Source organism: Canis aureus, chromosome 15 (assembly GCF_053574225.1).
Source record: "Canis aureus isolate CA01 chromosome 15, VMU_Caureus_v.1.0, whole genome shotgun sequence".
Classification (NCBI taxonomy): domain Eukaryota; kingdom Metazoa; phylum Chordata; class Mammalia; order Carnivora; family Canidae; genus Canis; species Canis aureus.
In genome coordinates this window covers 31,873,968-31,886,548 of record NC_135625.1, presented here as the reverse complement: position 1 = coordinate 31,886,548, position 12,581 = coordinate 31,873,968, and the positions used below count along the sequence as shown (strand labels likewise).

At 35.5% G+C, this 12,581-nt stretch overlaps 1 protein-coding gene across 1 annotated transcript in view; it reads right to left on the bottom strand.

The window, feature by feature from the left end:
* The window catches only part of TNKS (tankyrase), a 204,394-nt gene that overhangs the window by 49,546 nt on the left and 142,267 nt on the right, over window positions 1-12,581 (bottom strand). The window contains exon 12 of the mRNA XM_077848997.1: window positions 2,496-2,667. Within this exon, the coding sequence (XP_077705123.1) occupies window positions 2,496-2,667 (172 nt within the window). The remainder of the gene's footprint in view (window positions 1-2,495; window positions 2,668-12,581) is intronic.

The following is a 12,581-nucleotide window of genomic DNA, read 5'->3' as shown; positions in this document are numbered from 1 at the left end:
CTTTGTTTAAAAAATTATATCCTTTTTCTTTTTTTTTAAGATTTTATTTATTTATTCATGAAAGACAGAGAGAGAGAGAGAGAGAGAGATAGGCACAGATACAGGCAGAGGGAGAAGCAGGCTCCATACAGGGAGCCTGACGTGGGACTGATCCCGGGTCTCCAGGATCACGCCCTGGGCTGAAGGTGGCGCTAAACCGCTGAGCCACCCGGGCTGCCCTAAATCCTTTTTCAAACAAAAAACAGTTCCTATTTCCAAAACCTTTCTAAGGGCAAGATTTTACTATATAATTCTACTATCTGTATTATTTTTCCAGATCAATAAAGAATATTAAGAATTAAACCAAAAAGTTCTGGCATGTCCAATGTTACACATTCATTTATTTATTTTTAAGATTTTATTTATATATTAATGAGAGACACAGAGAAAGGCAGAGACACAGGCAGAGAGAGAAGCAGGCTCCTTGTAGGAGCCCGATGCAGGACTCGATCCCCGGACCCGGAATCATGACCTGAGCCGAAGGCAGACGCTCAACCGCTGAGCCACCCAGGAGTCCTGTATGTTACGCATTTAATTACCTATATATGTTTTATCTTCCAAACAAACTTTTATGAAGAATTATCAAAATAATTGAATAAAATATTTCATTTGTGATTCAGTATTTATCTTTTATCAGAAGTCATATAGTCTAATTGCATTGCATTAGAAGACATTTAAATAGCATTAATGGATCTAATCTGCTTAATTTATTCCATCTTTTCCATTTTGTCAATTATCTCTAAAATTCTGCATAATTTTATTAGAAATTTTAATGTGATAGCTGTCTGTTTGCCTGATCTATGGTTATAACTTATAAAATCTAACTTAAAATTCAGTACTAAATGGTTCTTGGCAAAAAGTGGAAGAAAAAAATTTAGAATGCTTTAACAAAAGTCACAACTTTTAGAAATTATATTAGAATTTACTGAGAAGGCAGAAAGAATTCCTAGTCAAAGCATGATAATCTTCTTTAAGTAAATGTCCTATTGCTCTGTAGAAACAGAAGTTAAATGAAGTCATGTTTTTCATAGTTCAAGCTTGCAATCCTATAATAGGAAATTTCATTCCTTTAGATCTTTTTAGTTTTGATAGTAAAGGTGTCCTACACAGGGCTTACTTCAATCGTCTCAAGATCACCATCTAAGAGTGAAGTAGAATGATACTATCTATGAATGAACTAGCATGAGGAAAGTAAATCATAAGTAATAGCTTTTAAAATATGGTACAGATACACTTTTGAGGCTGGTTATCTCTGATTCAGACCTAACAACATATGTGAGCTCACAAGCCTGGAAAGCTCCCTATTTCAGAATAGAGGTGTAATCCTCAACTGTGCTATATTTTGGGGAACCCTTCAAAATTTGTGGGGTATACTTTTGTCTTCTAGAGTAGTTTTGTCCAAGCTATTACTGTTACAATAATTACAAATTATTTTACTGCAACTTACTCTCACTTTCCCTCTATATTTTAGTTAAGGAATTTAATATAGAGTTTTTAGAAGGTAAATATACAGTTAGGCCACAGTATCTGTAAATTTCATTTCTGGATAAGGAAAGGGGATGTTATAAAATATTCATTATGACAAGTGGGGGGAGGGCACTGTATCTGATGGAGTAAAGAAATCCGGGTTATAGGCAGAAGAAAGTAACTAGGACTTCAGATTCCTAGTCTCTAAGGCTTCCTTCTCCATTTTACTCTTCTAGTTTGTTATGTCCTAGAGCAGATATAACCCACAGACAGAATGAAAGGGATGGGAAACAAGAGTCAATTATACCAATAATTTGGTATCTAGCTCACAATTTTTTAATAGCAAGACTGTGTTATTTCCTCTAATTTGGGGGCTTGGGAAACTAATATACTTTCATGTCAGTTCTGTGTTTGACCTCCCTCAATCAATTAAATAGTTAAAATATCTAATACTGTATTAGGTAGGCACTGATATTCAGCAAGATTTTATAATTATATTTAAGCTAGAAAAAAACCAGATAATCTCATAATGGTGTAATGAAGTTAGGAATTATAAAAAAGCAGGTCAGATTATCACATACGTAAGAACAATTAATTGAAGACCATTACCAGATGAATGATTTCTAGTTTTCTCTATTTGATAGGTTTTAGAGCTGCCATAATTCCACAGTTTATATGAGCTTTAAGTCTCCTTTGATCATAACACTCATGAGTCTGGTTTTCAATTTAAAACTAAAAAAAAAAAAAGAGTATGCTTCCTTCTCATGACACCTACCTCACACTCCATCAAAAAGGTTGATGGCGGGGGGGGGGGGGGGGGGGGGGGGCGCCTTGGGCTAAACTGCAAACAAGGAAAGTTATGAAAAATATTCAGGCAAAGAAAGCGTTCCAAAGAGCTCCTTAAAATGAGTAGTGCAAAATTTGTCTGTTTCTATCAGTGGACATGAAACAGGAAGCACAGAATGTACTGTTTATTTATTTTAACTCACCACTTAGAATCTGCTGCACGGCCTCGTTTCCCATCTGTGCTGCTGTAAAGCCTTGTAAGGAGATGATAGAAGGATCAGAGCCGTAACTCAGCAGGAGGCGGCAGGTCTGCAGGTGACCTGCTAGCGCGGCTCTATGCAAAGCAGTCTGACCAAGGGTGTCCAGTGCATTCATCTGAAAAATCGTTGGGTGGGCACACAATTGAGTATCTACTCATTCCATTTTACACCCTAGCAAATACATTCTTATGAGAAAAATAAATTGTCAAGGTGTTTTGAAAAATGCCACAGACTATTTACTATTAACTTTTGTTTACTGCTTCTGAAAAAATATCAGTTTCTTACTTATCCTTTTCTGACCCCTTTACTGAAAATTACAATATATTCATCCCCTCTCGGAATGACTGTCTTCCTGTCTGTCTTCCACTTCCTGCCACTACACTCAACAACTAGAATGTAAGGTCTCTAGGGCTGGGACTCTGACATTCACTGCCTGCCACATCTAAGATACACATGAAATTCTTTTGGATGAATGGGTTTTACCAAACTTGCTCCCATAAAATAAAGACAACAGAATATGTAAGCAAAGACAATCAAAATAGCTAATTACATTTTAAAAAAGATTTTTATTTATCTATTTGACAGAGATAGAGAGAGAGAGAGAGAGAGAGAGAGAGAGAGAGAGAGAGAGAGAAACAAGCAGAGGAGCAGCAGGCAGAGAGAGAAGCAGGCAGAGAAAGAGGGAGAAGCAGGATTCCCACTGAGCAGGCAGTCTGATGTGGGGCTCGATCCCCGAACCCTGGGATCATGACCTGAGCCTTAACCCACTGAGTCATCCAGGTGCCCCACATTTCTTTTCTAATTTTAGTAAATAATTTTAATAGAATGCCCTCACTGAATTACAAATACATTTAATCACCCAAAAATAAAGATTCAAATGTTCCATTTTAAAACTTTGAACACTTATCAAGGAAGAATAATTTAGCTGGTTTGAAGACTGTTTAAGATAACATTCAACTTTGGGATCAGCTTCATAATTTAATCAAACCTGTTTTCCAGGATGCCCCAGTAAATACCTTTTATTCCAAACAGACCAAAGCCCATGTTCATTGTACATACTGCTTCTTTCAAAGAAACCCTTCATCTTTCTGGATTATGTAATTCAGTGCAACTTTCATCTTTCTTAAGAAGTCTTGATTACCTGAAGGCTTGATGATTACTGCCTTTCTGAATACCCATGTAAAGTTAATACTATTAACACTAGGCTAGGTTTTGTTATGGCTATTGAGAGTATGGATTGCATTATATAGATCTTCTGGGTCTTCTAGAAAGCTCCTCTTAAGGGAGTAAATTCTCAAATATATGCTAGCAGATTATTCTAAGCATTTGCATATACCCACCAAATACAAAATTAAGGACAGAAAAGATTTAAGATGACTGATCTCCATGTCTTCAGTCTTTCATCATTTTAAGTAAGGCTGTCACACTTGTTCAGGCAAGAGTTTATCTAAATTCTTAATGGTGTTTAACAAAATTTGCCATGAAATACTGACATATTTAATTAGATCTCATTTGCCACCAGAAAAGTGACTGTTTACACAGGCAACATAAAAGCACAGCCATTATTAGCATGTATTGATGGAAAACATAAGCTACCAAACTAAACTTCTTTACTTTTTCTATGAACATTCCTTTGTTACCTCACTGTAAGAGAAAAACTTAAAATTGGGAAATTCTGATCATTAACAGTTCTCTGTAAATCTGATAAGGAACTTACTAAATTATTTAATTGTAGTGACAGAAATCCTCAGTACAGCTTCTTAAATCATGGGAACATGGTTTGAGAATTACTACTTCAAAATACAGATATTACCAAGTTCTTTTTCAGCTCAAACTAGTGACCCCTCAATGCTGTCAATTAAGACCATCTGTAATTTACTTTTATACTTCCTACTATATATTTTTTAAAAAGATTTTATTTATTTATTTGAGAGAGAGAGAGAGAGCATAAGCAAGGAAGGGCAGAAAGAAAGAGAGAAGCAGGCTCCCCAATGAGCAGGGAGCCTGACATGTGGCTCCATCCCAGGACCCTGGGATCATGGCCTAAGTCAAAGGCAGACGCTCAACCATCTGAGCCACCCAGGTGCCCCATTTCTACTATATTTTAAAATCATAATTCGAAAAAAAAAATCACAATTCGATAGGCTTACTATGCTCCAGCTTTATTAGATTACACTGGAACCCCATTTTATGAAGGTGTTAGTTTCTAAAGTCATTGCAAAAGGTAAAGTTTGCCTTTGGTCAACATTATTCTAGCAATGTAATGGTACAGAGACCTAAGGTTTCTTAGTAAATTCAACACTCACCAGTTTTACCTTCAATGTGTGAGCAGATCAACTGAATACCAAAGTCATACAATATCTTTAAACACTTAAAAACACACTGTGTAAGGAGAGACTGCCTTATACATATGCATAGTGATACAGAGCAATACAGAAAACAGCAGCTTCCCTTCTGTCTCTAACTCACTCTGGGGCATACATTCTTGGAGCAAATCTGGGCAAAAATCACCACTCACTATTATTTACATTCACTTTTCTTGTTCCTCTCCCCTTCTCAGTTTTGGAGGGATGGTCCTGAACGCAGCTCCACTGACACATTCTCATTTCTCTACTGAGCTATTATTCTCTGTTTCACACTCCCTACACCCTTGTTGAAATTAGAACTAAGTTGTTTATCTCCTAAAAAGTCTCATAAGGAAGGGATGCAGCTAACATTTATTAAGCCCTTACTAATGTTAGGCTCTGTGCTAGATGTTATATGCAAATTGCAATCTATTTAAATACAAAATTATGACTTAATCTTAAATATAACTCTTCCCCTCTGTCGTCCTCACCCCCAGAAATACAAAGTTTAAGGACACAGCTTGGAGCTATGTGAATAGCTTATGTGAATAAGTGAAAAAAATAGAATAATGTATAAATCACAGTTATTGTTAATTTATAAATTTTTTATGTTTAGCTGAAAAAAAAATCCAACCAGTTGATGAGGACCAATTGATAATGCTAGAAAGTTAAAACCTTGATCATATACTGAAACTTTATGTCCTCATCCCTGTTTATGTATATAAGGCATTTACTCATTCCCATAGGTGGTACTGTATTCTAGTATTTCAGAAAACCAAACTTTCTTAAAGTACAACACAGACTGGCGTTAATTTAAAATTCTTTGCTTTAGAAAAATGCATATATTTTTTATTAGGAATTTTCCACTCAAACTCTAAAGAGTTATCATAGCAACAAAAGAATATCTATGGAGTTCTTTATCAGACAACAAAGCTGAAGCGCTGTGATTAGTTGTAGAGAATTATCAACATATCATCAGAAGGACTCATTCCATGGAAACAAAGAGAACAACAAAACTAGAACAATTTGGTGATACTTTGTATAACTCAGAGAATGAACAACAATGGATGCCAGGGAAAATATTAAACAGACATTAGACAAGGGTTTTTGTGAGGAAGGATTATTCCTCACTAGACCCAAATGTCAAATTTCTCAGATTCCCTAATCTCAGGACTCCAGGCTTGTCTTTCTATGTGGCAGCTCTATGCTATCAGCTCCGTATAATCTCAGCCAAAGCCAAAAAGGATGTTTTATACATCTATTGGAAAAAAGAAACCTTTCCCAGCAGATTAATATGGCTAGGGCCAGAAATGCCTCCCAAGCCCACGCCTGTACCAGTCACTAGCAAGGAGAATAAGATTACCACAACTGTTTGAGATCAGCCTTCTGTGAAGCTCCCAAATCTGAACAAAATAGAGTTCTGTAGAGGATGTTGGCAAGCTGTGATCCATGGGTCAATTCCAATCAGCTGACTATTTTGTACTGCTTGCAAGCAAAGAATGATTTTTATATTTTTAAATGATTGCATTTAAAATGGTTATAGAAGTACCTACAACACCAAAAATATTTACTATCTAGAATTTTAAGAACATGTTTGCTGATCCCTGTTCTGAAGCAAAGAAAAGGAAAAATGATTGATGAGAAATTGGCTGTCAGAGTTATTACTGATCGTTAAATTGATTCAAAATTGAAAACAAAAATTAAGATCCCTTAACTTCCTCTTTTTTTTTTCTTTTTTCTTTTCCTAACTTCCTCTTATAATTAACTTTATCAACATGCTAATGTTCTGCCTTGGTTTATTTATTTATTTATTTTTTTACCAGCCAGCCATGGAATATAATCAGGGCTCCCTACAAAGTGGTCAATCTACTTTCTTTTCCCTCCACATATATATTCTGAAGTGGTTCAAGGCAAGGAAGCCAAAGTGTATGTGCCTTCCAAGGTATGTGATAAATTTGTTTTTAGAGGGCAGAAATAACTGTTTTATAGGACTATAGGTCAATCCCCATATCCCGATTTTTAAAATGGGTTATCTGGCAGGATTTGCATTGCTGCTCTAATTCAGTTTCACAGTGAAAAAGATATTTTGGAGCTAGTGTGATTATATTTCATTATGATCCCAGAGAGTCATAGGGAACTCTAATTGTTTAATGGTTCCCATAGGTTTGGATTTATTACTCTAACACCATACTATAAGTTATAGAAATGGGAACTGATAGTAATTTACTCTATTGATGGAGAAATATAGGAGATTAAATGATATGGGCATGTTATTCACAAATCTGTAATTGAAAGCACTGAATAAAAGGGCCAACCAAAGTCCATGACAACCTGAAAGTCATGACAACATTGGTTTTTTTGTCCTCTTGGCTTTGACAATTTTGACTCACACATTGAAAGTTCTTCACTCAGTCAAAAAAACAGGCTTAACAACATTTAAAATCTTATTAGATAAGAATCAAGCTTCTAAGAAAAGAAATAAACCAAAAAATACAGTCTAGTATTATACATATAATTAAGCACTCAAATGCTGACTTAAGCTCAGATAACCAAATGAGACTGCCACTCACAAGGATTTTTCTAAGAATTTTCAAATTAAATAACTATATGCATATATGTATGTATTGCTCTCCATAAGTTTTGTGTTTTTAACCTAAAAAATGTGTTTGACAGATTAAATCATTAATTTATTATTCATATTTTAAGGAGATACAATTCTTTATATATATATATATAATTAATTACATGTAATTATATATAATCTGCAATCACCAACATACACACTTCTGGAAGAAAATAGGGAGTGTTACATCAATTTTCTGATCAAGTCTTCTTTAGATCTGGTCCTCTATTCCCCTCCATCCCTATCTCTACCATAAGGCTATGATAGAGGGTGTCATCAAAGACTCTTACCATTCAGTGCTAAGGAGATAATTTTCACCAAAGTACAAAAACTGCCTCAAATAAGAAAAATGCTACATATAATGTGTGGTAATGTGTGGACAGGACCAGGACTAGCTTGAGATAAATATTCAGAAGGTGTCAGAAGAAAAACATTATCTGGTAGTTTTAGAGATAAAACATATTCCCCTTTTTCCCCTTCTATCTAGAGATTAAACACCTGAGGTATGCATGCTTTTCTATTTGTTTGAGTAGAAATTAATGGCTTTCCTACAGAGGGTAATTAGCTAAATGATATAAAGCTACAATGGCGTTTGGCCTGAAATATATAGGATATAAAAGTATGATTTAAACATGCCAAAACAATCTTGGAAACTAGCGAGCAGACTATAGGGAAATCGGTGAGGGCGTCTCTCAATATTGGAATCAGTGTGAATAGCCTAGTCTCAAAGTGTTAACCTTGAGACTGAGTTTATCTCTCTCCTAAACTTAAAGCTAGCATTGTCCATATCACTCACAACAGTTCTGTGACATTTCTGTAATTAACCATCTACTGTTAACTCATAATTCTATTTTAGCTGTTGAATATATGGGTATATTTCAATCTAAACTGGATTTCAAGTAACCTCAGAGCTGAAAACAGTCTTTGTATTCCTTTAGCTAGAATGACAATGTAATTTCCTCCCAAATCAGGACACTTTGCAAGTGAAATGAAGAGTGAGTAAATAAATAAATAAATGATAGGCATTAATAAATCTACAAGAAAGGAATAAAAGATAGGAATCTAAAATAGGTCTATGTCCTGGTGGACAGTCTATAACCCAGGGAACAGGTGGCAGGCATGTTAAAACCCTCTTAGCTTTTAAAAGGTAAGAAATATGATCTATCTTAAAAAGCTAATTTTGTTGAGTACTGCTAAATCATTATGCCAGATATTATGCACATACCTTGAATCTACATTTCTGTAACTGACTTTCTAGAAGACAGTAGTTTTCTAGGAAGTATTTATCTTTCTGGAGCAAGATTCTGTGCATGCTGCGTGCCTATTCAAAAATTTCCAATGGCTCTCCAAGTATTATGAGAACAAAATCAAAACTCTCCAATTGAAACTACCAAGACTTTGCTCCAAAATATCTTCTCAAGATTTTCATTATATTCTCCTTTTCAGTAACTACTGGACTCACTAATCATAACTTCTAACTCCTTTATCATCCTGATTGAGTCATTATTTAAAATATGATTTGTATTTTGCCAATTTCTATATATCTAATCCTGAACATTCCTAGCTGAAATCTTACTTCCTTCATGAAATTTCTCTAATCTTTCCCCTAGCCTGTTACCACCAGTGGAAGTAACTATTCTCTGAATAGCAGTCTACCCGTACTACCCTTATATACATCACTTTCCAATTTATACAGTAGCTATTCAAATTGACCGTGTTGGATAAGACAATTATTACTAGATTTTAAGTCCCTTAAAAGAGAAGACTCTTGATCAAATTCAAACTTCATATATACCCTTTAGTAACAAGTATCATGCCTGTATAAGTGGGTGTTCAAAACGGATGGTAACTAAATGGTTCATGAAAATAAATTGGTAAATTCTGGTGATAAAGGATCTGTTTTCATCATACTAGTGTGTAGACCAAGCAAACCCAACACTATTAAAATATTCTTTTTTAAAGAAGATCTGAGAGAAAGAGAATGTGCACACATACGTGTTTGTGGGAGAGGGGGAGAGAGAGAAAGATAATCCCAAGCAGACTCCCCTCTGAGCACAGAGCTCATCCCATGACCCTGAGATCATGACCCGTGCCTAAGTCAAGAATCAGATGTTTAACTGACTAAACCATCCAGGTGCCCCAACTACTAAAATACTCTCTAGCCAAAAATAAAAAATGCATTCTTCTTTCCCTAGAGATTTGAAGGAAAAAAAAGTTAAATAGTGTGGACAAAATTGTTTAATATTGAAAATAATGGACTTACTTACTCTGTGGTAAGAGTGTAATTTAATTTGATCTTGAAGTTTTTTTTTTTTTTTTGCTCTTAAAGTTTTTACTGATATTTATAGAGCATTGTTATCCATCATGACAGGAGCCAAAACCAAGAGTTGGATGTTTCACCAATTGAGCCACCCAGGTACTCCACTTTAAAAGGTTTTTATTAATCCTTTAATATGTTGTGAACCCACTACAAGAGTATAGAATTTGTCCAAAAAGTTAAATTTTAATATAATTTGAAAGACATAAAACTAGATTATTTACTAGGGGAACTTGAGTGTATCACTATTTGCAAAGCTTCACGATTCACGTGGAATTTTAAAAGAATCAAGTTCTCTGAAAAGAGGTGTATTATAATGGCATCTATTTATTTTGTTTTATTAAAAGGGTACTCACCTTCTCACATGCCCTAACTGTCTGAGAAACAACTCTCTGAGCATAGCTGATTAGACTAGCAGGAGCCAATCCAATGGCTATGTGCATGAACCGCAGCCTCATTTGGATTCTCCCCTTCTCATCCTTGAGACTTGGGAGAGACAGTAGCTATCGGTGGTATATTTCTAAGCCAAAGACACATAAAGGAGGGGCTGCAAAGCCCATATTTAGGGCATAAAGAAGTAAAACAGAAAAATACAGTTTATAAAAAGAAGAATGAAATAGATGAACAAAGACCAACAAAGAAAAGAAACCCAACCAATTGCAGAAAGAGAGACAGAAAATGCAGTCAAGGTATCCAACAGTTTCCAAATTCCTTGTTCTAGTCTTTTGTGACTGTCAGGTACAATTTCTGTAGATTATTTCTATGGGATAACAATATGGGTTATCTCCGAGAAGGAACAAGCGAACATTTATATAATACAGATTTCCATGTATGCTTAATCTAGATTCAAATGATCTGTTTCTGATAACTGTAATGTCTCTCAGACCCTGGCCCTTTTGCTCTTTACACCTATAGGCTCAAACTGCAGATATTTGAACTATAAGAGGTACTTTATAGCTTTGAATGCATTTTATTTAACATCTTAGGGCTAATAGAAACTGCTTATCAATCCACCTCTAGAAAAGCATTAATCAAATCCTAAGAACGAGCTAACACATTTTCCCAAAGTGAGCAAAGACTCTTCATCACTTCTCAATGTGAGAAATAAGCCTGTTGAATGCCAATTACTATTGACACAATTTCTTCTTACAAACAATATAAATAAATCTGTCAAATTAAGACAAATGAACAATCAAAAGAAATTTCTCCATGCTCCACACATTTAACAGATGCTCGAGTAATGACAAAATATCAGCTCTTTTATATATGGAATAAAAACCCACTTCTGAATGAAACCTTTCATTCTTAGGTATTAATAATATCATATGCAGCTGGAATTAAGTTCTACTTAATAATGATAGTAGACAAATCAGTAGCAATAGAATGCCAGGGTAGCTAACAATAATAAAGCAAAAACCTGCCACAAGAAAGATAAAATCTTCATTTCTCTCCCATTTAGGTTTTATGTAATCTTGCAAAGCTGGGAGTTGATAAGAGACACTTAACTTTTTAGAAATGGAAATTTACTCCACTATAAAAGTAGATTTTTCTTTTTAAAAATATTTTATTTAAATTCAATCTGCCAACATATAGTATAACACCCAGTGTTCATCTCATCATGGCCCCTCCTAAAAGTAGATTTTTTTCAAATGAGGTGTCTAATACCCCCATTTTCTTATAACCCTCCTTTCTTTACTAGACATTCATTTTTTTATCCTTTTTCTGAACATTGCCTGCTTGCCTCTCCAGATCCACATCTATCCCTCTACTTGCTCTGTGTCCTGGAAAACTCACTTGTATGGATCATATCAATGAGCTCTTTTGGTCTTTAAGTTCTTACTACATTTGGCCAATGAGAGGCAATAGCAGGAGACCGGTGGGAAGCAGGAAGATGAGGAGGAGGGGTTAGAAAAACTTTTGCGGAGGCTACAGGGTTAAAAGGGGGCCTTCCCCAAATAGCTACCTTCTCGGCTTCCGGGGACCTCTCCCCTTCCTTGCCCCTTGCCCAGAGTTGATAACATCTCCCCACTTGCTGCTATCCTTTGCTCATATTCTTAAACCCTGCCCACCTTTGTATATAATTGCTTTATTAAGCTTTCCTCAAATTACCCACTTTGAGTGTGCTTATTGTCAAAACCCTAACAAATACAATTCTCTACCTCTGTATCTTTGGAACACCACCTTCAAAAGCTGCCAAAACCTTTGTATAAAAATTGCCCAATTAAATGGCATTGCCTACACCTTGATTTCTCCCTGCAGCACTGAACACCTGTTCCTTCTTCATACTCCTACTGCACTCAACAGACACTGAAAGACCTGTCAATTTTCTCTTCCCGCAGCTCTCTTGAAACATGGTAATCTGCAAAGGTCCCTTCCTTAACTCTCCATATTTTTTCTACCAGGACCTTGCAACACATGATCACTATGTCAATGGCTTTCCAAAAGATCTTTCTAATCCTAGACCGTCTTTCATACTCTACTGGTGTATTTTCAACTGCTAGTTTTATCTACATGTTCCTATATCATATCAACTCTAAGTACCAAATTATCAAGGCATAGGAAACCAGTATTTCTCTCTAGCTTTCTCACTTCCCTGTATGGTACCACCAGTTTCTAAGTCCATTCCAATCCCTGATTAATTTCTAACAGTCCACCTCTTAAGTGGGTTTCATCTTTTTCTTCCTTTTTCATTGCTAATACCACTCAACTGGATTCAGGATTAGCTCAAGTTTGGTAGTTGCATA